Genomic DNA, 27,721 nt, shown 5'->3' on the forward strand with positions numbered 1-27,721 from the left:
ACTCCCCAACAGAGTGAGATGAGCAGGCCTAGGATGTTCCCCGACTGCCTGGGGAGCTGGGTGTGGGGTAAGCTGGCAAATGGAAGCAGTTCATATTCAGACATTCAGATAGGGTGAGTTTGTGTATGCAGGATGTTCAGGGAGGAATATTTGTGAAATTGTGTGTCTGTATGTCTGTGCATACATGCGAAATGGTGTGTGTGTGTGTGTATCTGTGTGTGTGTGTGTGTGTGTGTGTGTGTGTGTCTGTGTGTCTGTGTGTGCATACATGCCCATGCTTGCTCCCATGGAGGAAGTCAAAGCAGGGCACCTATCCCTGTCACTCCCTGTCCTGATGTTTTAGATAGGGGCTCTCTGAACCTGTGGATGAAGTGACCCTGGCTGCCAGTGGGCACTGGGATTATGGGTGTGCAGCCTCCACAGCTTTTTACGTGGGAACTGGAGATCCAAAGGTCACAGAGGTCACTGGAGATCCTCATGGTCACAACAAGCGCTGCGCTCACTAAGCCGCCTGTCTCCCCACCTTACCCCACCCCCCCTCACCCCACTCTGGTATTTGGGTTTTATTATCATTGAGAAATGATCTCATATGGTACAGGCTGACCTAAACTTGCTGCATAGCCAAGGATAACTTTGAATTTCTGATCCTCCTGCTTGAACTTCTTGAAGGTTGTTGGATTCTGGCCTATGCCAAGATGCCTGGTTCATGTGGTAACAGAGATGGAACCCAGGGCTTTGTGCAGGCCCGGCAAACAATATTGCCTGCTAGCCTCATTTGGTTTTTTTAGACAAAACACAGCTCTCATCATAAAGGAAATCAGAATTAGTCCATTCTTGACAAATTTGAATGACCATGACTTGGGACCCCAGATTCAGATCTCCCAGAGGACCAAAAATTTCTCTGTGGAAGTGGCTCGGCGAAGTTCTTCCAGGCTCACCGTGTGAGAACGTAAGGCGAGAGTCTCCGCTACAGGTTCCAGGGGCTGTATTAAGATAGTCTCTGTGGGAATATGACATCAGAGAAATCAAAGGAAGAAATGATTTCAAACAATCAACTGTGTCAAACAGTTCTGAACAGTCAAGACAGAGACTGGGAAATCTACTGATTTTAAGAACTGGACGACACCAGGATGGTAGCTGGAGGTTGGGAGTCAATTTTGGTGTTTTTCCCATGTAGGCAAAGACTTGGATATACAAGGATGGTGGACACCAGGGACTCAGCTGCAGGAGAGACACTTCTTTTGTGTGAGTGAATGAAGGACATCATTTGTAGCTATTTATATCGTCAGTGGTTAGAAATGGAAGGGATTTTAGTATATGTGCTGCCGAAGCGAGCACCGCACGCCTTTAATCCCAGCACTCGGGAGGCAGAGCCAGGCGGATCTCTGTGAGTTCGAGGCCAGCCTGGGCTACCAAGTGAGTCCCAGGAAAGGCGCAAAGCAACACAGAGAAACCCTGTCTCGAAAAACCAAAAAAAAAAAAAAAAAAAAAAAAAAAAAAAAAGAAATGGAAGGGATTACTACAGGATGGATTCATTTTATTTTTCCTGTAAAATAGAGGTGATGGCTACTTGCTGAAAATGATGGGGGTTGGGAAGAATTAGAATAAAGGTATGTGAGTGAGTAGGGTAAAGCCTGAAAAAAAATCACCATACTAGAATAAATTTATTCTCCATGAAAAAAAAAAAAAAAAAAAAAAAAAAAAAAAAAAAGATAGTCTCTGTGGTTTGGGTTGGTGAAAGCTTTGGATTAGTGGAAGTTAGTGGTGTGTGAATTTAATATATCCCAAAACATTTTCCATTCAAGAATCAGGTCAGACACAGAGGTGAGCAATGAATGGCAGGGAACTAAAGATAGCCCAGTGTAAACTGGGTCCAGATCTGCAACATTCCAACTCTCCACAGTTGGAAATCGGTCAGTCTTGTAGAATCTTTAACACAGGTGTGGCCTTTTTCTGGGAACTTCAGGTCACACGATGTAGCCCAAGCTGCCTTCAAACCTGTGATCCTCCGGCCTCTGCCTGGTTTAAAGGTGTGCACCACAATGCCCCATCCCACTTAGACTTTTAAAACCACATCAGTCCTGACCTATGCAAAGCTTATTCTCCGCACTTGGTAGTGTATAATGGCGCCTCCTGGTGGATAGTTCATTGTGGGAGCTCACAAAGGTTTCCCAGTGAAATCCACGCTTGCTTTACCCAGCAGGGCTGCATTAGGGGATGGCTGGACCACGTGCGTGGTCACCAGGTGTCTGGGATGGTGTGTGGGAGAGGTCTTTTGCCTTACCCCTTGGCATTCCTTTAAAAAGCCTTTAGTGGAGACAGAAGGGGCTGGTGGGTTGAGACCCAGGCCCTCCCGAGGCTCTCCTGTGTTTTCTGTCTCTCTCCTCTATACTTCTATCTACAAATTCCTCATTTTTCTCTGCTCAAAACTACCCTGAGGGAATAAGAGGAAGCTGGTCTCCCCCAGTTCATGAATTAGTATCTTTCATTAGCCTGGGCACTTAGAAATATCTGTTCATTTCCCCCTCATTGTTCACATTAGTTTATTCAAATCTTTGTCATTAGTCACAGAATTCAAAAGAAACACTTCAAAGGAAAATCTAGCTATTTTTAATTGGTGAGCATAGAAGGACATAGCTCCATGACATCAATCCCTATCTTCTGATCATAAAAACTGTGGGTGCCCAACTTCAGATGTGCGGTCCTTAGGAAGGTGTCCCACCCAGGGTTCAGAGAACATGCAGACAGCGGGCAGAAAAAATGTACAAGCCACAGGAGGGGATGTGAAGTCCTGTCTTCCAGACATGACATGGCTGGTGCACACCAGCTTGGCCTCTGCAGAAGGGCTGCAGGACAGGAAGGCAGCCAGAATTGTTTTTCTTTTTTTAGACAAGGTTTCCCTGTATAGCTCTTGCTGTTCTGGAACTTGCTTTGTAAACCAGGCTGGCCTCGAACTCAGAGCTCTACCTGCCTCTGCCTACTGGGTGCTAGGATTAAAGGTGTGTGCTACCACCACCCAATTTAGGCAGTCGGAATTTTAACATGGGCTGAGACATGCTAACCCAAGACCCTGCTTCTGACTGCGGAGCCATGGGCAACTGATGGCTGCTGAGGAAGGGAGCGTCACTGTGCTCGGGACTGTGGCCTCAGGTAAGTTGCTCAAGCCCCAGTGCGTGGCCACACCCACTCACATATGGCTGGCACTAACTGGACCAAGGGCAAGGCTAATAATTAGTCCTTTTTATTGACAATAGATTTTTTTTCCCTCACATAATACGAGCCGCCCACCACCGCCACCCGGTGTAGAGCATTTCTCCTTTTTGTTATGGGTGTGCTGTTGTTAGTATGAGAGATCTCCAATGTTTTATGTAGATGCTGAGAGCCATGAACTTGCCTATTAGAACCACCTTCATCGTGTCCCATTGTAGCAGACTTTTTCTCTTAGGCCACCAACCAGCCCCCAAATCATGACACAGAGACTTCTTACTAGTTATAAATGCTCAGCCTTATCGTAGCCCTTATTTCTTGCTAGCTCTTACAACTTAAACTATTCTCTTCACCTACTTTTGCCTCAGGGCTTTTTACCTTTCTTTCCTTTTGTATGTCTTACTTTCCTGCTATCTCGGTGGCTGGCATGTGGTGGCTGTGTGGCTGCGTGGGCTGCATGGCTGCGTGGGCTGCGGGGCTGTGTGGCTGCGGGGGGCTGCGTGGCTGCGTGGCTGCTGGCCCCAGGCTTGTCCCTCTCTTTATCCCTTGTTCTCTTCATTCCTTCTTTCTCAAGCCCAGATTTCTCCTCCTATTATTCTCTCTGCCTCCAGCCCCTCCTGTCCCTCTCCTGTCTAGCTATTGGCCATTCAGCTCTTTGTTTGACCAATCAGGTCCCTTAGGCGGGCAAGGTGAAACAAATGCAGCATAAACAAATGTAACACACCTTCACATAGTTAAAGTGATATTCCACAACATCCCACAAGTTTGGGTTTTTCCGTGAGTTTGTAAGCTTTCTGTTGTTTTGGTGGTTGTTGTTGATATCCAGTTTTTATCCATTTTTAATCCATGGTGGTCAAATAGGATGCATGGTAATATTTCAATTTTCTTGTATCTGTTGAGACTTGCTTTTGTGACTGAGTAAGTGGTCAATGCAAGTGTTACAGCTCTGGAGGGAAAGGAACCCAGGCAATGCCTGTGTTGGGTCAGAGGTCATGCTATAATGGGGGACAGACCGCCAAAGTCTTTTAAACTAGAAGCAAACTTTATTCCAGGAAAGAAAGAAAAAAAAACAGAGAAGAAGAAAAAAATATCACTCTGGGGCACATAAGCTTATCAGCTGAGACCACAACCAGTGCTCAGGATTCTGAGGCTGTGGCCATGGAGGTTCTGTCCTCCTTTTTATAGTAAGGGGCAAAGCATCAGGCACAGGATGCCTGCTAGGAGTCATGTAGAAATATCTACTAAAAGTTAACTTTGGTCCAGACAGTTGTTGGCTATAAGGGGGAAGGGGGTTAAAAGTTAACCCCTGGGCGGCGGTGACGGCGCACGCCTTTCGTCCCAGCACTCGGGAGGCAGAGCCAGGCGGATCTCTGTGAGTTCGAGGCCAGCCTGGGCTACCAAGTGAGTTCCAGGAAAGGCGCAAAGCTACACAGAGAAACCCTGTCTCGAAAAACAAAAACAAAAACAAACAAAAAAAAGTTACCCCCTGGCTCTTGACAGCGGAGCTGGCTATAAGCAGAGAGCCATTGTTTGAAGTTAACCTTTAGAGCTGATGACTGTCAGTTTTTTATTCTTTTAGGTTTACAATTTTATATTTCTATATTCCTGGACCCTTCCCCTACAGCTGTGAAGGGAAGGTATCCTGGATAACTACAGCTGTGAGGAGAGAGGTATCCTGACTTGTCAGGAAGTCAGGCTATACTTGAAGCTGGCTTCCAGTGGGGCATGGTCTCCCCACAGGATGTGGCAATCCCGCTTCTCTCCAAGAGAGAGCCTTTACAGCTAACCTCTGCTCCACTCCCCTAAGAGTTTCTCAGCAGAGATTCTCTCCAATCCGGCCAAAGAAGGTCTTCACCCAAAACTCATTTAGAGATTTGTTTGGGAAGGAGGAATCCAGGAGAGTGGCTGCCTCCGCCAGGGTAGAGAAGGGCGGCTGCCAGCTGAACAGGCGTGGGGCTTCTTAGGGGTGGAGCTTTTCCAGGAAGAAAAATTTCAGGGTGAGAATTGGTCAGATTTCAATCTCCTGAGCTTAGATAAGCTCAGAGATTGGCTAGATTTTGTGCTCAGCGATTGGTTGGTTTTCATGCTGGGTTGGTTAGAGGCAGAGTGTGTTTCTTTGGCTCTGGTTTCAGGGCCAAGGTGTGTTTCTTTCACTGGCCCTGGTTTCAGAGTCAGGGTGGGTTTCTTTGGCTGGCCCCTTTACCCTACAATTTTGGAGAAAATTTCATGAGGTGCTAAGAAAAAGGTATATTCTCTTGTGTTTGGGGGAACTCTTCCAAACATAATCTCATAGCGGGTAAATCCCTGCCTGTACAGGGCTCAGGGTGCCCAAAGCAAAGGAAAGTGATCTATCCACCCTTTGCTGGACTCTAATTTTTGTTAGTTTCTTTTAATGTCCTATTTATTGTTTTTACTTGCCTAGAATTCTGAGGTCTGTATGCACAATGAGGTTTTCTATCTATGTCTGAAGCTTTAGTTTTAATTGAGAGGTTTTGGCTATGGAAGCCAGGCCATTGTTGGACCCATTGCTAGGCAGGAGGTCCAATCAGGGCACCAGTTCCTAGAGGAACTTTTAAACTACTGCTCGAGCAATTTCATTCTGATTGGGGAATACTTCTACCCACCCTGAAAAGATATCTATAAAAACTAGCAAGTACTTGTATCCTCTCCTGGCAGGCAGGATCTTGGTGAAATCAGTTTTCCCAGAGTTCACTGGGGTGTTGGTCTCTAGTTCCGATTCCTTCCAGGGTAAAGTCTCTCTGCTTTGGATATACTTAAGCACAAACCTGACGTCTGGCTGAGACATTCTGCACTAGGCGGTCCTGTCGAGGTACAACATACCTTGGTGTGAGCAACTCAGAAAGTTTTGTGGACCCCTGATGAGAAGTCTGGTGAAGGTCAGTTCCCAGAGTCCCGCCAGATGCTTCTGGGAGAATGATCTCTCCCGGTGGTGAGAGATTCCACAGAGCATTCCATCTGGCATGAGTTCCAGAGCAGTGACACCTAGGCTTTGACGTGACCTTTTGTATACAGTAGTGGTTGTTATCTGAGTTGCTTCCAGAAGGGAATTTCAGAGCTTTTGCATAACTTAGTCTTGAGACGGTCCTGGAAACCCAGGAGGTCTCATATGGCTGAGAATTGCTTAGGTAGTGAGTTATTCCTTCAGACAATTCCAGATAAGAGGTTTGGTATGTGGAAACTGGTTTGCTAAAGGCTGTGTGTGTGTGTGTGTGTGTGTGTGTGTGTGTGTGTGTGTGTGTAACAATTAAAGAGGCGTTCACTAAGCCAGGAGGGAGTCAGTACATCAGAAGTTGGCTCTCCTGCTGCTGTTAAAGCCATTAAACATTCTAAAGTGACTCTCTTCAACTGACTAGCACAACACAGAACACTGACATTTCCCTCTGGTGTCCTCCATCAACCTGTGGGTTTCAGCTGTCCATTTCTTCTTTACCATGGAGTCCCAGACAGCACCAGCTCAGAGTATGTCATTAGAGGATCAATAGGCCTCACTGGTCTAGGACCATTTGTCCGGCAGCCAGGTCAGTGGCCTGGTAATGGAAGAGCCATTCTTAGGGGAAGCCAAATAGCCTCTAGGAGGGCCAAGGTGTTTTGTTATTTATCCTTTCCCTTTCCTACACGGTGAGGAACATTTCTCTATAGATCATACTGTGGACATGTGTGGTACTAAAAGCATAGCCACAGTCGTGTATATGGTGGTGGACTTTTCTTTCCCTCATCTGAGAGGAAATCAGTTCTGCACTATGGGCTGAGGTATCTGGCTTGGGCCCAAATCGTTTCAGTTCAAGTAACTGCTGTAGCTCCCATGTACTTGATTCCATCTTTCATGACAGGTATAGATGAGCACCTATAGGTCATCATCAGGCAAAAGGGTTGCAGGATTGATGGTGGTGGGTTTCTCAAATAAGACTTGAGAGTGGTCTAGGCGTATGACCTGGTACTGGGTCACATAGGCATTAGACAGTCAGCATTCTGGCGTCCTCAGAGGAGGGCCTCAGTGGAATTGGGTGCTGTGAGTATAATCCTGACCCAGAGTTAACTTGTTTTCACTAGACTACCAGTAGCTGCCACAGTTCTTAGACAGGTGGACCATCTTTTGGCTAAGGGTCCAATCATTTAGATAGGCATGGCACAGGGTGCTTCCCCTTTGGAGGTTTTGAGACATCTAGACTAGGGCTGAGCTGAAGTCAGAGCTATTTTTAAAGCCTCAAATGCTTTTTGTTTAGTTTCAGTCCAGATTAGGAACTTAGTGTCCCCCTTTGTGCTGGTGTATAGAGGCCTGGCTATTTCCACAAACTAGTATCCAGAGGCAGCGATACCCAACTGTACCCAGGAACTCTTGAACCTGTGTCTTAGCCTTTGGAGTTGGGATCTGAAGGACAGTGGCAATCCTACTATGAAACAGGCTCCTTTTGCCTCCCCTCGGCTTGTAGCCAAGATAGGCAGCCTCTGATGTACAAAGCTGGGCTATCTTAGCCGGCATTCTATAGCCCAAGGTCTGTAACTCCTGCAGAAGTTCCTCAGTGCCCCTCCCTTTTTTTTCCGAGATAGGGTTTCTCTGTGTAGCTTTGTGCCTTTCCTGGGACTCACTTGGTAGCCCAGGCTGGCCTCGAACTCACAGAGATCCGCCTGCCTCTGCCTCCCGAGTGCTGGGACTAAAGGCGTGTGCCACCACTGCCCGGCCCTCAGTGGCCCCTTTATAATCTGTTTTCCCAGAAAACCTCTGACAGATGGGCAAGAGGTCAGCATTTATTGTCTCATCAAACAAGGTTGGAGAATTTTTAAATCCTTGGGATAACCTGGTCCATGTAAGTTGCTTGCTGTAACCTCCCTCTGGGTCTATCCACTTAAAAGCAAAAATGGGTTGACTCACCTCTGCCAATGTGAGGCTGAAGAATGTATCTTTCTGGTCCACAACAGTGTACGCCTGTTTCTCTGGAAGAATTAGACTCATGAAAATCAGAGTTTCCAGGTTTCTTCTAAGGTGACTGGCAGGCACCAGGATACCTGTTTCTCCAAGCCAGGCAATTGGAACTGCAACTTCTTTTTGTTTCCAGGGTCACTGGGTATGGTTTAATGTAGATGGGATAGTTGAACAATTAGAGCTTGGTGTTGGGTAAGTCCTGGGGGTTGGCGTCTGCCCACACCTCCAGGACTCTTTGCTGTCAATCTGAGAGACAGTACAACTGTATCTTCCGGTCAGAGGCAGAACTTTCACCTAGGATATTTCCTTCTGAAAGAGGAAGACATCAAAATTTTGCTGGGTATCTGTTAAGTCTAATTTGTCCTATATCAGAGAAGGTAGTGGTGACTTTGTTTATGCAAGAGGTCTTGTCCCAGTCAGTTCTCTGTTGTTAAAATACCCTTTGAGCTACCTCCAGCAACTGGGATCTACTTAAACCTACAAATTTTTCATAACTTTTTTCTAGTATCTGGGGCCAACTGAGTAACAAAGGAAATCTTTTTAGCATTTATCTCTAAGCCTTTTTAAAAAAGACCTAGTGACTATTGTTGACAGTCTCCTTGGTCAATGTTGTACAGAAGGAAAATGTTCTGTCCAGGCTGAATTGTCCAGTACTGATCCCCCCATCCAGCCTAGGGCAATTTTTCTACCTTTTTTTTTTTCTTCAGAGAATGGTGGGTTTTATAGATTACTGGTTGAAAAGAAAGCATAAATTATGAAGAGGAAGGAGTAAAGCTTCCTCTTTTCTTCCCCAGCATGCCTGAGCACGGCCTGTGGGGGGCTTTCCCCCTTCCCTGGGGTTTTTAAGTGCAGGTAACAGAGTTGAGGGAACGGTCCCCTCCCTGTGTACATGCTTAGATGGCAGGGGGTCCCGGAGGAGAGGCTCAGTCCCTCCACACCGCCACACGGGGACTGACTTGGACTTGACTGAGTCAAGTGAAACAAACGAGTGAGTGTGCTCCAGGAGTGGGACAGATGGAGTTGTGTGTGTGTGTGTGTGTGTGTGTGTGTGTATGAGGGGGGGTTCTTGGAGGAACCTAGCAGAGAAAAAGGGATTTGGTTGGTACCACAATAGGCGGGCACAGGTCTTAAGCTAGGGGGCGAGGTCTCACACCAGAGAAAGCCACTGATCAATACAGGAAAACAGAACTGACAGAACCATACAGAAAAACAGACACACAGCAAAGATAACCAGGAGTGGCCACCTTATATTCATATACTGGAGCCAGGGAATCCAGTGATGTCTCACATGGATCCCCAATGCTGAATCAGCAGCTGCATCTGACCTCATGTGTCCAAACAGAAGGTGCCATAACCAGACTTATCTCCAGAGGTGATAGACCAGGTGACTTTCTAACTTGTTTCCTCTTGGGATGAAGTGTTTGGGAGCAGTCAATCCAAGTGAGTTCTGGGACCTGGAACAGTTGGGCACTCTGTAGGAGCTCCTTGACCACCACACTCTTCCCTGTCCTGAGATCTGAGACTCCTAGTGCCTCAAGTTCTGGTCTCTGGGGATCTTGCTGGGGCCTCCGGAAATATTGTGGGATATCTACCAGAGAAGACTGCTCAGGCACAGGTTTAAGCAAATGTATTAGCTGGCCAGCAACTGCACTAGGTGTTTGAGATCCCAGTGTAGCAACAAACCTTTCTCAGGGTGAGCTTTTAAACACAAAACATATTCTGGGTTGATGTACTTTAGTTAACAAGAACAGTTGCCAGAAGTAGAATTTCAGAAGCCAAAACTCAAGGTTAAGTGCATTTAAAGACTTTCCCAGAACTATGAACTTGATGGATTATGTATGTCTTTGTTCTCATTTCGGCAGGTAGAGCTGTCTATGTGCTGAGTTTTATAGCCTTTATGGTACTTGTATCATGGAGTGAGATGTGCTAAGGCCTGGGGCCCTGTTACAGTCTGTTACATAGCTAGGGAGGAGATTGGATTTGGAGGAGAGGAGGGAGAGATGAAGATCTGCAGTTAGCCTACCTATTTCCCTGGCTGGAGTGTGCTGTCATATTTTTAAATTGAAGCACAAATACCTTGGAATGAAAAGGAAAACATTTGAAGACTAACTTCTGTGTACAAGTACTTTCCTTATATGCACATCTGTAGATGTAACCAACAGTCTTATAAGAAACACAGAACCAATGTAAAGAAGGAAGCCAAGAGGTCAGAGCTCAGAGCTAAAACCTTCCTCCTGCGGTGGTCCTACCTCTCCAAAAGAGAGCTACTTCCTGTATGTTTGTCTTTGTACAGTCTTTATGTTCTGCCTTCTCATTGGTTGTAAACCCAAACACGTGACTGCCTCATCACTGCCTGTATGTACAGCCCTCCAGGTCTTCTATGGTATTGAGATTAAAGGCGTGTGTCTCCAATGCTGGCTGTATCCTTGACCACACAGAGATCTACCTAGCTCTTCTACCAAATGCTGGGATTAAAGGTGTGTGCCACAAAGGCCCAGCTCTGCTATGGCTTGCTATTAGCTCTGACCTCCAAGCAACTTTATTTATTAACATACAATTAAAATCACATTTCAGTACAAATAAAATACCACCATACATGTCTGTGCACCATGCGTGTGCTTGTGCCCATGGAGGCCAGATCAGGATGTCAGATCCTCTGGAACTGGAGTTCCAGATGTTAATGAGCCCCATGTGGTGCTGACAACCAAACCTACATCCTCTGCAAGAACAGTCAGTGTTCTCAGCCAGCGAGCTGTCTCTGCAGCCTTTGGGACTGCTTCAGATTTTGTGCAATGCACCTGCTACGGCTTAAGACAACAGAGTGCATCTGCTTTCATCTTGATCATTTCTAACAGTGCTTGTGGGTGAGTGGCACCTAGTTGTTGTTGTTATTATTGAGACAGGGTCTCACTTTGAAGCCTTATTATTATTATTATTATTATTATTATTATTATTATTATTGAGACAGGGTCTCACTTTGAAGCCCTGGCTCACCTAGAACTTACTGTGTATACCAGGTTGGCCTGAGTGCTGGGATTAAAGGCTTTTGCTATCATGCCTAGACTGGCACCTACTGATTTGCTTTGACACAGGGTCTCTTCCTACAGTAGGCCAGGCTGCCCCTTCAATTTAAAATCCTATTGAAGTTTGTACTGGAATTATAGGCATGTGCTACCACACCCAAACTACCACTTTTTTTTCATGACCTCAATAATTATATCATGTACGTGTATTATCTGTGTATGCATTCAGAAGACAACTTTGTTGGGTTGATTCTCTCCTTACACTTTTAGTTGGGTTTGGGTAACAACCTCAAGTCGCAGGGCTACAGAGCAAGCACTTTATACCTGCTGAACTACCTCAATGCTTTTTAATTCTTTTGAGATGGGGGTACCTTGCTATACTGCCCAGACTGCCTCAGAAGGCCTAGGCTCAAGTGATCTTTTCCCCTTCCTGGCTTGTCTTCCCCAAGTAAAATTTGGCAGTTGGGACCTGGAAACCCATTTCCTCCTGGGCTTCTGAAACTAGCATAGCCACTCCATTTCTCTCCCTGCCAGTGACCACACTGGGGCTTTCTGCGGCTGAATTCTAAGAGATATAGTACGTTTCTCCTGTTAGAGCATGATTTGGGCAGGACAGTTTCTTCTGATCTAGCAGTGATCTGATATTACCACCCCAAATCAGCAGAGATGATTACAATGTATGAGTCCTATTTCCATTTACAACAGAAATGCTCTCTATAGCTTGGAACACTTACTAGAAAACATACAGTAATATTAGGTTTCATAATAATTTTTTTTTCTCTCATGTACCCCAGACTGGTCTCAAAATCCGTATGTAGCTAAGAATGGCCTTCATCTTCCTAGCATTAGGGTTACTCTGTGCACCACAGGCCCAGTTTATGCAGTCTTGGAACCAAATCCAGGATTCATCAATCTCTACCTGCTAAGTACAATCTCCCATGCACAAAAATGACTAAGACACAGAAGGTCTACGTAGGGCAATGGGAAGGGGAGGCTTTACATTGCCAATGTTTACTCCTAAAGAGAAAGGCCAGAAGGCAGCTTGTTGGGTGTCTTCTGTGTACAACGGTGATTATAAGTAGACCACTAGGAATGAAGCTAGACTACTGTCCAAACACCATATTGTCTGACCTTGTTTTCATATGTAGGCCAAGAACCAAGGGCTTAATGTAGTTTTATATTTTGGTGGCACTGGTGGTCCATCCCAGGGAATTGCACATGCTAGCCAAGTGCTAAACCACATACAAGAGGTCAGGAGCACATGCACTGTACAGCAATTTAAGAATCCATTCCATCATCTGAAAGTGGGTTGGAAGCTGACCACCCTCAGGTTCTTCAAAATGCCCAATGCTCAGATGAAAAACGAAAACCAATTTTATTTTTATGTGTGCATGCAGAGTTTAGATGCCAGAGGACAGAAGAGGCTACTGGGTACCCTGGGAGCTGGAGCTAGTTGTGAGCTGCTGGATGAGTGGACCAAGCTCAGTTCTCCTGGCAACAGCAGCAACCTCTTATAAGGGCAGAGTCATCTCTCCAGCCCTGATCACCATTTATTTCCCTTATGTATTTATTTAAATATCTGCGGATTCTAAACATGACTTGGGAAACTAGGAACCCTGATGTTTTGACACAGGATCGCACACAGCTGTCCTCTATGTAGTCACAGCTATCCCAAACTAATCCTCTCGCCTCCCAAGTGCTGGGGTTGTCGACAGGTGCCAACACCTTCGGTCTATGTGATGCTAGGAATGAACCCAGGGTCTTATGCTAGTCAAGTACTTTACATCCAAGCTACATCCCCAGGCCTAGAACTTTGTACCTGAATTGTACCAGGGCAGCATATTGTTTATAGCAACTAAACCTGCTTTTTAAGTGAATCTTTACACCATAACAAGCTACATTAGCTATTCAAAGTGAAGTGCTTTTTAATTTGACTATAGTTTAAGGCATGATATACAATTTCAAAATGATAAAATTTAGAAGTTTGAATCTGCACTTCTTCTCTCCCCAAAGACTCAGGACCATGTGAAAGAAGAGGAAAGAATTTAACAGGAGTGCTGTGACATGTGTCTTCTGGACAGGCCATGCCAGAACACACAGTAGCTATGGTTACCTATAAAAAAAAAAAAAATCAAGCCATGATTAGCCAATGTGTTACTAGTCAGGGTTCTCTAGAGGAACAGAACTTGTAGAATGAATATATATTCACACAACAATGGCTGTCTACTCAAAACAGAAGGCTAAAGAATCCAGTAGTTGTTCAGTCCATGAGGCTGGATGTCTCAGCTGGTCTTCAGTATGCACTGCAATCCTGAAGAAGTAGGGATCTAATCCATTGAAGGAATGGACTTGCCATCCAGAGAGAGAGCAAGCTTCCTTCTTCTGTGTCCTTTATAGAGGCTGCCAAAAAAAGGCATGGTCCAGATTAAAGGTTTATCTTCCCACCTCAAAAGATATGGATTAAAAGTGCTTTTTCTTACTTCACATGATTTAATCAAGAAAATCCCACAAAGGTATACAAAGCTGCCTGGGTTTGTTAATTCCAGATGCAGTCAAAATGACAACCAAGAATAGCCATCACAGTTACAAAAAATGGGAAATGGAGACATATTGGAGGTGCCTGGGGGAGGGGGAGGGGCAAACTGGGGACGCTATGACCAGTATACATTGTCTCCACGTATAAAACTGTCTAACAATAAATACATCCTGTTAAAAGCAAGTTGGGTCAGGGGAGACAGCCAGCCAGTTAAGGATCTACCTTGCAAGCACAAGAACCCAGTTCGATTCCCAGAAGCCACATTAAAACAGAACAGAATAGAGCTGGGGATGGTGGATCCTACCTGTAAGCCCAGTGCTGAGGAGGGGTCCGGGACTACAGGGTCTGGGGCTCCCTGGAAAGCCAGACTGGAAAGCCTGCTTCTAAGTTCCAGACCAGTGAGACCCCATCTCAAAGAACAAGAGGAACACCCTGAATAACACCCAAAGTCCTCCTCTCATACATACACACAAAAGGAGTTGAGGCAAAGAGAGTAAGGTTCATTTAAAGAGGATCCCCTAAATAAAGTCCAGGCTGACCTTAAACCTTCAAGTATCGCATGTCAGGATTATAGGCATATACTACCCACCTTTAACTTGCAGTTCCTTAGAAACCAGATAACACAGAACAGTGGTCTGGACCGGAGCCATCCATTATGACAGCCACTTCCATGGGCAGTCACTGGCCATTTAAAATGTGGCCACTTCAAGTTAGATGTGTCATACAGGATTTAAGAAAATACAAAAGATCTCCTCCTTATCTACTGAAAGGATATGCGCTGGGTTGAATAATTTTTCTTCCAGTTGGGAACTGACTCCAGGACTAAGGAAGCACTCTACCTGACCAATTCTGCTTTTAAATGAGGCCACTAAACTGTCTCACAGGACTGCACTTCTACCAGACAGTACTGCCAGAAGACACTTGTGATCCGACCACATTTATCAGAATCTTATTCTAGGGGCTTCTGCTCTGTTAAACACTGTAGCCAGTGATGTTTGCTGGCACATGATGCCTGTGATACCACCAACTAAGGAGAACACTGTAAACACTTGTTCAAAGGGGGAATGAATTGGCAAGGACGAAGGCCTTACAGCATCAGCACCAATACGTCTACTTCCTATTTAAGGAAATATCTGCTGAGGATCCAATAGCTTTTAGGACAGCTCTTTTCCAGGTAATGGCTTGTAACTCAGGGTTTCTGAATGCTTTTGCTGGTGGGATACCAGACTGAGTTACCTCTCAAGAACTAGGGTACAGATTTCTTACATTTTGAGTCAAAGGAGACCTATTATACAGTCATGTATGACAACAAACAGAGGGTCCTTTTCCCTTGCTGAGTCACTTGGATGTAAACTGTCCCTAATGTACACTTGCTTTCCCAGTTACATGAGCTGTTTCCTGTGTCTTATGGTTCACTGGGGAAGAAGGGCACAGAGAACACAGAGAGGAGAGATACTTAGTTTATCTCCTATCCCTGTAGCTTGTTAGGTATGCATGTGCCCATGTGTGGCTACATTTTCTGCAGTTTGCTTGGCCTTTTAAGGAAACAAGTAGGTACCTATGTTACCATATTCATTTTGTGACTCTTAAATTGTTTATACCAATGCCAAAGAATACACTGTGAAGGAGTGAGCTTAGTGGTCAGCACCTCAACCCAGCTCTATACCCTGCTGCAGCCCATCACCCCTCCACCCCTTTGCAAACACCTTCTAAAAACACACCTAACATGAAACACAACAGATACTTTCAGTGTACATCATACATTTATTACCAACAACCCTCTCAACTCCAAAATTGGGCACAGGGATTAAAAATAAAAATTCATTGCACTACTTAGTAAAGCATTACTAGTAACTTTCATAAAAAATGTACAAACTTTGTTAAAAATTTATCAAGCCTTCAAATGATTTGGTTACAGATATTTATAATACATACATTTAAAACTATGTTAACTGATACAATGGAATATGATTTGAGGAAATGACTGAGCAAATAATTCCAACAAACACCCCTGTGAGCTTTCATAATCTTAAACAAACAGCAACATGAGGTAACCAGATGCACTATGGGGGACAGACTTCTAAAGAAGGCCCAGAGATACTGTGAAAATATTCTCAGAAGCTGGCAGGCAGATTGCACTTGAAATTATCACAAGAGGTCCAATTTTAAGAATTTTAGCAAATTACAGTTCAGGGAGTGTATAAAATCTAATATGCTTTCACAATTTCGGGTTCTGCTAAAAAAAAATTCAGGACAGAAAAAAATCTTAGTATGGTATCTTGATACTTGGAGGCCTTGAGTTGTTTTGTGGAGGCTGGAGTTTTTTAAAAAAGTACAAAATATGGTGATTCAAGCAAAAACCCAAAACCCCACACAAACCAAAATAAAAAGCCCAAACCCCAAATCTAAAAAAAAAAAAAAAAAAAAAAAAAAATAACCAAAACAAACAAAAACAAGAAAAACAAACAAACAAAAAAACCAACAAATCCCACAGCTGAGTTGGGACGGTAAAGCCAACATTGTTCTAGGAGGAAGGAGGATGAAGGCTATTAACATCCATCTGCCCCTGGTGCATCTCCCAAAGATGACGGCTACTTGGAGAGCACACTTGGTGTGCTCCTAAAATACACTAACCATTCAGTGAACAAAAGTCCAAACCACCTAAGAGCTCTGTGCTAAGAAAAGGCATTCCCAAGGAGATAGCAGTCATAACTGGTGAGGAGAATTTTATCAGGTCAGACCCTGCTGCCTCCTAAACTGCCAACTACCTCTATTTAAAACAAAACAAAACAAAAAAACAAAAAACAACTACTGGGAAGGGGCGTTTATGGTGAGCACTGCTAGAAAAAGAAAGGCTGCTCTCCAGTCTTTAGCACAATGGGCCTTGGTAGTCAGTATCTCTGTATAAATTAGGAAAGTGCTTCACTTGTGTGCATCAATAAGACAAATACTGAGTGGAGCAGTGTTAGGCTAGAGCTGTACAGGTATAAAGTTTTTGCAGCTATATAAAAGTGTACATATACTATGGACTTTTGCCATTTTAAACATGATTTTTTTAATTAAAAAATAAAGATTACACTGTATGTGATTTGGAGCTGACTTTTATATGCCAATAATTTTGGTCTTTAACACACTTTTTTATTCATTAGGAACAGGAGGGGGTATCCTAATGATTTAAAAGTAACATGTGCATTTTGCCACTGTTTAAATGTATTTCTGACACACTAACACAAATCGAGAGGCAAAGAGAAAGTAGGTCAAATCCTATTTGTCTGACTAGATAGAGGCAACAGTGTCTGGAAGAAGACAAAATTGTGCTTCTGTGTGAACTGGCTTTCCTGAACTCCAGGCTGCGAGGAGCTTAGAGACTTCAAGGGAGGGTAAGGAGCGCGGCAGTAACAAGTAGTTGAACACTCTCCCTGTCAGTAAAAAATAGGCCCAGCGCCGATTGCGAGTTGAGTGAGGTTGGCAGCGAAGGGTCACGGTTGTGACCGAAAGGCTGCAGCACGTGTGGCTGCACAGATGCCGATAACTCACAAAGGCAGACAAGGCTGAGCACACTGTGAGGAGGAGAAAGGAATCCAACGGTGCTGAAAAGTGACTTCAACAATCTGATTTATGTTCAACAAGTCTGATTTGTTTTACACAGCTAGATATCACTCAGATTAAATAAAGGTCAATTCCTGTTTGACAGCATTATTTTTATACAAAAATCCAATCTTCATTTACACTGCACGTATTCTGGGCACCTGTTATATTAAGCTTTTCTCATTTTAACATAAATTAGAACAGTAAGACATCAAAGCAAACCAGGCCTAAGAAATGAGCTGCTACAGCACTTGATCCATCCTGAAACAAAGGTTTTGATGAGAATGTTTACTGAGGGAAGAACTACAGAACTTCAGGACCGTAGTGTGGGAAACTCAATTAACACCAACAGAAATAGTTCTCTTAAACAATTTAGTTGCCCGTGGAGGCCTGAGCGAAGAACACACACCAGAAACCAGGCTGAGTTAGGTAACAGGTTTTCTTCTAGCAGAAGTCAAGGAGGCAAGATTTATGGGACCAGTGGTGTTCTTGAAAATATATTACTCAAACATCTTTGGAACAGACTACAAATCTACACATTAATAAAATCACAGGTCCTTTCTGTAAGACGCTACTGGAAATGTAAAGGAAAAACAAGAAGTATCAACACTCAGATCACTGACTGAAATGCTAATATTGCTAATGATGATGTATGATATTGCACCTTCTTTTTGGAAATAGCAAGTTGGAGACTTAAGTTTCTTTTACAACAGAACTGAAAATAATAAAAATCAGGTCATGGAGTGAGAATCTGACACTTTTTTCTTAGTGACCCATCTAGGATCACAAAGGAAGAGAAGGGGACAGCTGCCTGAAGCAAAGGAAGAAGGCTTTTTTCATTCCATTCATTGGGAGGGAAGGGGATGGAGTATTCAATGCTTAGAATTGATGCACCCTTAGCAATCAGTGTGCAACAGCAAACACAAGGGGAAAACCAGTGTACAGTACTAGTGCTGTTTAAATAACACACCAGATTATACATTGCAGCATAATTAAAACTACACACACATTCTTGGTACATGCTGGTATATAGGATCTCATACACACAGTAGCTACCATGCCCCCACACATGTAGTTGCACACTCGCACACAGATTCACTTATCACCAACAGTCATACGCTGCACTCATTTCCACTCACAGTTTCTGAAGGCTCTATATAAGGTAGATTGCTATATCATCTGGAGCTACCACTTTTTATAAAAGCACATGCTAAAAGATCACGTCCACTGTAATCTTGCAGCAACACTCGGAATGATCACACAAAAACCAGGGAATGTTAGTGCACACACGAAATTAAGCTAAAGAAAAGATCTTTGGAGTTCCAATCACACAGTTAGTATAACAATCCCATAATTGTGAAGACTAATTGTAAGCTTTTATAGTTGATTAAGTCACACAGTGCAAAGAAAGGTCCATTGACCCTTTTGGTAAAGGGAGGGCTGGAAGCCACACAGGTGAAGTTCAATGGATAGTCCATATATACACGTGATGAGGAACACCCAAACTAAATCTGTGCTCTCAGCTGGTCACTCGGAATCCCGATGCACTTCTGAAGCATCAGCTCGGCAAATTGGGCAAGTACGATTTCCCTGAAAAACAAGAGGACACTCACTGGAGTCATGTCTCATACAGTCCTACTGTTACTCCCATATGGTCTTTATATTCTGTTCCCTTAAAAAAAAAGCCAATCCTAAACCAGGTGGTGGTGCAAGCCTGCTATTCCAATGCATATAGGTGGAGGCAGGAGGACCAAGATTTTCAAGACAGCCTCAGCCACACAAGACTCTGTTTTAAAACAAAACAACAACAAAAAAAACAAAACAAAGCAAGACAACCTACACAAATCTCCAAGACTGATTTTGTTAAACTCAGAAACATGACTCGTTCTTCTCATTCTCCTGTTCCACGAGGGCTGTATATAGGTGTATCCCAACAGCCTGGCTCTAGCCTTCACTCCTTTTTTTCTTTTTAAAGGCAGGGGCTCTATTTTGTAGCTCTAGCTGTCCTGGAACTCATTATGTAGATCAGGCCAACCTTAACTCAAGGAGATCCACCTGCCTTTGTCTCCTGAGAGCTGGGATAAACAAGATACAGTCGTACACAAATGGTTCCACTTACTCCTTTTCCTGGCTCCTAAAGCATTTTTTTCTCTATTTCCACAGATGGAAAAAACACAACACATCCCTTACTGTCTTACCTGCTGCAATCCACTCCTCACCAGACACTAACGGCCACATCACGATGGATGGCACTCAGAGCACTCAGTCTTTTCATCTGACTGTCACTACACACTATGACTGGCTTACTCCCATCCTATTCCATCTTCCTTCCTGAACACCCATCCTTCCTGTCTCGTTCCCATCTCCGTCTCTGAACAGTGGCCAAGGAGGTTTTTAAAGCAAGAGTGTAGCTGCACCCTTCCCCTTGCTTTCAGAATCAAGAATAAACTCATCCATGCTTCAGCATGGCTTTGCAATCTATCCAGGCACATCTCTGAGTCCCTCCTGTGTGTATCACCCCCTCACACTCTCCACTCTACTAATAGTTGCATGGACTGGTGGTTCCAGGACCATCCCCTGCTCACACGTTAGGACTTTGCACAACCCATGTTTTTGTTTTGTTTTTCCTACAAAGTTCATACTCTTCATCTTCAGGATTTAGTTTGCTCACTTCTTCTCTTCTTCATTAGGCAGGTCTCACTTTCCTGACTTAGCCTCCCCTCAAGTGCTAGGATTACAGGTATGCACCAGCAAACACCAGTTCTACCTTAACTGATTTCTTTATTAGACTAGTAAGTTTCCTAATTATCACATTCTACACAAAAACCCAAAGATGACTATTTAAATTATTTATATTTTATTCAAATAATTAAGACTATGCAGAGAAATACTTGAAAAGGACAAGAAGCCTCAGCAGTCACTCTGACAGACCACTGCTATTCTTAATCTTAGAGCTTTTCCATATGTACGAGAGAAGGACTGGTCAGAATTAAGTAAAAAGCCTATTCTCCATAAAAATCTCTGGCAAAAAAAAAAAAAAAAAAAAAAAAAAAAAAAAAAAAAAAAAAAAAAAAAAGTGCCAGTGAGTCCCATCCAAACTCTGATTAAAAAACATTCTGACTTGCCGGGCGGTGGTGGCGAACGCCTTTAATCCCAGTACTCGGGAGGCAGAGGTAGGCGGATCGCTGTGAGTTTGAGGCCAGCCTGGGCTACCAAGTGAGTTCCAGGAAAGGTGCAAAGCTACACAGAGAAACCCTGTCTCAAAAAACCAAAAAAAAAAAAAAAAAAAAAAAAAAAAAACAAAACAAAAACATTCTGACTCTTAAAGAGCCCAAGCCCAGGTCTTGAACGACCCCAGGATAAAACTTGAGCACACTGGTAACAGGACCAAACAACCCCCCCCCCCCCAACTCTCACGCAACTGCCACCACACTGATGGCTGCAGTTTTCTTGACTGCATTCTTTCAAACAATGCTGGAAACTGAACCCAGAAATCACCCGTGCTGGGCACATGCAGTGCTATGACCTCCAGTCTTGCAGCCGCTCTTTAATGAACTTTCCAGTGCTTCTTCTAAAAGCTAGGCGTCCATTTATCTCCTATACCCAACTCCCCCTAAACCATGGACTCACTCAGATGAACATATGGTCAATAAGAATACAAAACAGTTATTTTCTGTACGCTTGTGATCACTTTACCTTAAGCCATTTATCGACACACTTGGCATGGAACTCGTGATTACAGGGTAAGACTCTAAGAAGCTGCCTTGACTCAAAATCACACATGCATACTACACACCTGGAAAAGAGCAAAAAGGTCATTTTTGGTTTTCTATTTATTATGACTATCACAATTACAAAGCCATTCTCAGTTATCAAAATATTACTTAATTTTTTAAAAACTGCCACTATTCCTGAAAATGATACTGCTGAGTTCTTTCTTTTCTAACAGATTATCAACACATTTCTGGTTAAGGAGCTGGAGAGATGGTTCAATGGTTAACAGCACTTGTAAGCATGAGGACCCAAGTCTGAAGCCACAGCATCCATGTAAAGATCTGGGCATGTGTGGCATGGAGGGGACCTTGCTGGGGCTTGTAACCCTGGCACCCAGAGGCAGACACAGGGACATCTGAGAGCTCCTGGTTGGCCTGTCTAGACGCAGCAGCAAAGGAGCTTAGTGGGAGACAATAAAGTGGAGAACACTCAATGTCCTGTGAATGCACAAGTGTGTGCACCATCCACACGCAGGCACTACAGACTACATGCAAATATGTAACACACAGCCAGGCAGTGGTGGCGCACGCCTTTAATCCCAGCACTCAGGAAGCAGAGCAGGCGGATCTCTGTGAGTTCAAGGCCAGCCTGGGCTACAGAGTGAGATCCAGGACAGGTACCAAAACTACACAGAGAAACCCTGTCTTGAAAAACCAAAAAAGTAACACCCACATCTACCAAAAATTACAAAAAAGTATATTTCTGATTTCTATCAAGTTACTTTGAAAACTAAAGCCACTATACCATTGATACTGTATTATTTTTAGAAGTACTGGAATAAAGTTAAGCATGGTAGTTCACACCTCTAATCTCAGTACCTGAGACAGGTAGGAGGATCTCTGTGAGTTTGAGGCCAGCCTAGTCTAGTGGGTTTCAGGACAGCCAGGGCTACAGAGTAGGATATTCACATGAAAAAGAGCCAAAGTAGAACCCTAAATTTGACACGGTATAAAAAATTAACCATGCTGGGGAGGTGGCTTGGTGGACAAAGTCTGTTGCATAAGTATGAAGACCAGAGTTCAGATCCAAAAGGACCCACATAAAAGCTGGGATCACTGGGACAACTGGCTAACGAGTCAACGAGGTTGAGTGAATCAGTGAGAGGCCCTGCCTTAAAGAATTAAGCGGAGAATGTTTGAAGACACTTGATAACAACTTCTGACTTCTATGTGCACACACATGCATGTGTACCTGCGTATACACAACAAACATATACATACACAAAAATAATTTACCTAAAAAAATGGATCAAAATTCTAGATTAAGAGAAAAAAAACAGTAAATTTTTGTGATCTAGAAGTAGATATAATTTTTTGACACGAGGAAAATATCAGCCTCAACAGAAAAGCAAACAATAAAATGGAACTAAAACAAGATTAATCAAAATTAGTTGGGGATACACCAAAGTAGTAGAGTGCTTGACTGCCACGTGTTAAGGCCCTAGGTTTGATCCTCAACATCATAAAAAAAAAAATTTAAGAAATTTGTTTTTTAAAGGATACCATCAAGAAACGGCAAAAAGGATATAGTTTAGAGGCAGGGTGCTATGTTCTCGTTTTGGTTCCTAGCACTACAAAACCAAAATCTACTAAGACAACCTACAAAACGGAAGAAATCTGGGGAAGGAATGTCTATATTCATGTGTGTGCATACAGGAGGAAGTGTCTATATGCGGGTGTGTATGTGTGCACAGGAGGGAATGTCCATATGCGTGTGCGTGTGCGTGTGTGTGTGTGTGTGTGTTTGTGTTACATATACACATCAGGTTCCTCCTCAATCACTCTCCACCCTTCCTTCCTTAACCACCTTTACACCGACTCCTGCCACACTTGGCACTCAGGTTGCTGGCCTGCAGCACACCTTTAGCTCTGGAGCCATCTTACTAGGCTGGCTGTCAGCAAGCTCCAGGAAGTCTCCTGTCTCTCCTTCCCTTGCTGGGATTATAGGAGGCATGGCCATGGCCCCCTGACCCCAGTTAAAAGTGGGTTCTACGTGCTTGAACTCAGGTCCTCAGGCAAGCACTTTACCCATGAGCTATCTATCTCCCAGCCAAACCTGGTTTGTTTTTAAGATTATCACTACAACATTTCTCCCTTCCCCTTTCTTTCTCCAAGCCCTCCCATATAGCACTCCTGTTCTTTCAAATTCATGGCCGCTTTTTTCACTAATTGTTATTGCATGCATATATATTCCTAAATACAACCTGCTCAGTCTATATAATGTTACCTGTATGCATGCTGTCAGGGATGGCCTATTCATGCTGGATAACCAAAGACAGAGTCTCTTACTTGCCAAACAGGCTAGGCTGGCAATCCCCGGGATCTGACCACCTCTGCCCTCCCAGCATTGGGATTCTAAGTGCCCACTCCACACTTGGCCATTGTACATGGGTGCTGGGAATGGAACTCAGGTCCTCACACTTGTTCAACAAGCACTTTAAGACCAAACCATCTCCTAAGCCCACAGAGTGGGAGACATTACTGAACATCTTTTATCTGCAAGGGATTTTTATCTTTAATATTCAAGAAACTTCTTCAGTTTGCTAACAAAAAAGACAACCCAATTTGAAAATCCACGGTAACTGGAAAAGGCATTTCTCAAAGAAACTACACACACACACACACACACACACACACACGCTGCAGGCCAATGAACACAAGAAAAGATGTTGAAAGTTGGCATCCTCCAGTGAAAGGCAAGTCACACCTCGGTAGGTTAACATTTTAAACCCAGCAGGACAACCCAGAGACAAGAGAACGTGCTAAAAACACAGCAACTGAAATCTCTGTGCATGGCTCTCAGGAACATAAAGTGGGAAAACTGTGACAACTCTCAGAAAGTTAAACCTAGGGCTATGAACTTAACTTAGCAACTCACTTCCAGGCAATTCACTTCCACCCAAGAGAAATGAAAACATAAATCCACAGAAAAATGTTTACCCAAATGTTCCAAGTAGCATTATTCCTAAGAGTCAAACAGTGGAAACAACCTAAATGTCCACCAACTAAAGAAAGGATAAGCATGGTATATCTATACTATGGAATATTTTTAGCCATAAAAATGAATACTTGATACAAACTGCTATACAGGGACCTGGAAAAAGTTATGCTATGTTGACTTCCTGGGCAAACTGAAGACTACAGTATCATAGCAGTGTTTCTTAACCTGTGGGTTGTGACCCCTTGTGGGAAATGAGGTGGGGTGGGGGTTGGGGGATCAAACAATACTTTCACAAGGGTCGCATATCAGATATCCTGCATATTAGACATTTACATTACAATTCCTAACAGTAGCAAAATTACAGTTATGAAGTAGCAACAAAATAATTTTATAGTTGGGGGTCACAACTTGAGCGGCTGTATTAAAGGGTTGAGAACCACTGTATTGTAGGAGCCCAGATATGTGGTATCTAGAGACAGAGGAGAAAGTCACAAAGAAAGAGAGTTGAGAAGACATGGGAAGTAGCTCCTAACGAGTGAGAGGAAACCATCCTGCAGAGCAATGAATGGAGATGGCTGCTCACCTTTACAACCATGCTAAAAACAGTGAACGCTGTGAGTTTCAGCTCCTTCCACAACAGCAGAGTCCATATGACCAAGAACTACCTTACTGGCCAGCATAGATCCAGAACAGGCAACTTACCCTTTTCAATTATCTGACACTCAAAACTTTTACTTCCCAACAGTAAGAGAAAACCGTGAGCAGGAGCATCACAGAAAGAAACACACTTACAGAGTCTGCTCCGACTGGTGGTTGTTGGGGTTGAACCTGTAGGAAGGCAGCTGTTCAATATCTGCTTTAGTCAGTCCCCGCGGCTTCGCCTCTCCCAGCCGCTCCGCCAGGTTTAGCAGGGCCTAAAAGAAGGGAAGGAAACAGATTGTCATCTTGTTTTACATATTCTACTGGACTAGTATCATGATAGTTTAATTTCCCATGTATGTGCACATGCACACACACACACAGTACCATGGAGCACATGGAGAGGTCAGAGGACAACGTGTGTGGTGTGGGGGTAGGGGAGGAATCAATTCTCTTTGCACCAGGAGGGGCCCAGGGATTGAACTCAGGTCATCAAGGATTATTGGCAAGAGCTTTTACCCACTGTGCGGTCTCTTTGGCTATCCACTGGAGTAACTTCTAATTTTTTTTTAATTTAATTATTATTTTTTAAACAAGATGTTACTTTGTAGCCTAGGCTGTCATGGAATTCAGTATGTAGCTCAGGCTAGCTTCAAGCTCATGGCAATCATCCTGGCTTTGGCCTCTCAAGTGCTGGGATTGCTGGTGTGAGCCTTTTATTTTACAAAGAAAACTCTGGCTAGAAGTGAGTGGGGTTGCTAGGATAACAACTTTACCTTGACTCCTTTCATATTTCTCTGAGGCTGCACCCTGACTTTTTCAGATTTTTCACATTTGCTTTCTATGCTCACAAGAACAGTCATGTCCAGTCTGAAAGTCAATCTCTCCTGTATCTGTTTTAAGTGGTATTTTTCAGGAGAGGAAGGGCACAGCCACCATAGGAGTGATAACCAATTGCACAAGAATTACAAGATGCTTTTATCAAAGACAGATCATTTTCCAATACAGTACAGAGATGAATATGCAACAGGGCCAGCTGCTCTAGTCAAAGTGTCTTTGGCTCAACAGGTAGGGGCACTTGCCACTAATCCTGACAACCTTAGCTTAATTAATCTCCAGACAGGAAAACCAACTCCTACAAATCACCTCCACTATGGCAAAGGTGCACAACCAGACAGACAGACAGACAGACACACACAGACAGACAGACACACACACACAGACACACATACACACACACACACACGTTTTAAAGATGTTAGTTTAGGATATGACTATATTGTATGAACTACTTTAACACATGCAAAATGAGCCCCAGGGAGGTGGATTCCATCTACTACATATTTATTAAAAATAAGACTTTAAAAGAATACAACAGGGCTGAAAAGATGGCTGTGGTACTTTGAATGTACCTGGCCCCCAGAAGCACTAGTAGGAGGTTTGGCCTTGTTGGAGGAAGTGTGTCACTGTGGGGACAGCCTTTGAGATCTCCTATGCTCAAGCTACACCCAGAGTGGAACTCAGTTTGTTTCCTGTTGCCTGCTGATCAGGATGTAGCACTCTCAGCTCCTTCCCCAGCACCATGTCTGCCTGCATGCTGCCATGCTTCCCACCATAATGATAATGGACTAAACCTCTGAAACTCTAAGTCACCCTATTAAATGCTTTTCTTGATAAAAGAGTTACCATGGTCATGGAGTCTCTTCATTGAAACCCTAAATAAGACAATGGCTCAGCAGTTAAGAGCACTGGCTGCTCCTCCAGAGAATCTTGGTTTAATTCCCAGCACCCACAAGGGGCTCACAACCATCCGACACCCTCCTCTGACCTCCAAGGGCATCAGGCACATACATGGTGCACAAATATACATGCAGGCAAAACATCTATGCTCATAAAAAAAATTAAACAAAAATCACAATAACAGTACCATGTCAAAAAATTTAACATCAAATATCCAATTAATGACCAAATATTACTGATTATTTTCAAAACAAGTATTTTATCCAAATTGGAATCCAATGCCAATTACAATGCTATGTGTAATATGTTAGGCAGTGGAGGTTAGGAGTGAGCTGTTGGAGCCCTTGGAGCTGGAGTTACAGGTGTTTATGAGTCCCCTTACATGGGTGCCGGGATCTTAACCCTGCCTTTGATAAAGCACTAAGTACTTAAAGGGTGAGACATCTCTCCAGCCCCTCAAGTCTCTTTTAATCCTTGTATTTGCTGAAGAAACCAGGTCAAAGACCTGTAGAAATCCCAGTGTGCGGCTATGAGTGTAGCTCAGTTGGTGGAGTGCTTGCTTAGCACGCACAAGACCCTGGACTCCAGCCCCAGCACATCAAACCAGGTATGGGGGAACCATTAATAGCAGCACTTAAAGATAGAGACAGGAATAATCACAAGTTCAAGGCTATATAACAAATTAAAAGTCAACGTGGGGAACCTGTCTCAAAATAAAAAAACAAACACAAATACAGACATTCCCAGTGTGACTCTAATGACTTCCACTTTTGACCTATTTGGTTCAACATACTTCCTGCCCACTATACTTTCTGTACTCTGAAAGATCTGACTCCTCTATGAGCATCAGGCCCACTGTGTCCAACAGTTAAATCACTAGGTACTCAAGAACCTGTGGTGCTATTAATTCATCAAGGCTGGCAAAATGATACTAATTTCATCATTATTCAAAGAAATTTTCTTATAATGAGTAACTTCCTCACACCAAATTGTACTGGATAGTATATAAAGAAAAGGAAGGATAAAAAAAGACCAATGAATTGAGTTTTTACAAGTATTTAACATAAATTCATATTTAAAATGCTTGATGTATCCTAGGATGTTACAACTATCATGTTTATTGATTATACACCAGTACCTCATTCTTCCGGGACTTTCAATGGCTCATTACTTATCTGCTTTAACCTACAATTAGGTTGCCTTTTCACAAAGACAAGTGTCCTGCTGTATAGCTCAGGCTGATCTTGAACTCAAGATCCTCCTGACTCAGACTATCAAGCACCAACCCCAATATCACACCTCAGATCTCCATTTTCTCCCTTTCTTAAGACA

General features: G+C 43.6%; 1 protein-coding gene across 10 annotated transcripts in view; it reads right to left on the reverse strand.

Moving 5' to 3' along the window:
• Positions 1-17,306: 17,306 nt before the first annotated feature.
• Positions 17,307-27,721, reverse strand: part of Rnf38 (ring finger protein 38) — a 118,545-nt gene continuing 108,130 nt past the window's right edge. For all 10 annotated transcript variants that reach the window (XM_028894764.2, XM_028894763.2, XM_028894761.2 and 7 more), the window contains 3 exons: positions 24,803-24,924; positions 20,993-21,092; positions 17,307-18,886 (listed from right to left, as the gene is read on the reverse strand). In XM_028894764.2, coding sequence (XP_028750597.2) covers positions 18,824-18,886; positions 20,993-21,092; positions 24,803-24,924 — 285 coding nt within the window. In that variant the 3' untranslated portion in view covers positions 17,307-18,823. The remainder of the gene's footprint in view (positions 18,887-20,992; positions 21,093-24,802; positions 24,925-27,721) is intronic.

This window comes from Peromyscus leucopus, chromosome 2 (genome assembly GCF_004664715.2).
Source record: "Peromyscus leucopus breed LL Stock chromosome 2, UCI_PerLeu_2.1, whole genome shotgun sequence".
NCBI classification, from domain to species: domain Eukaryota; kingdom Metazoa; phylum Chordata; class Mammalia; order Rodentia; family Cricetidae; genus Peromyscus; species Peromyscus leucopus.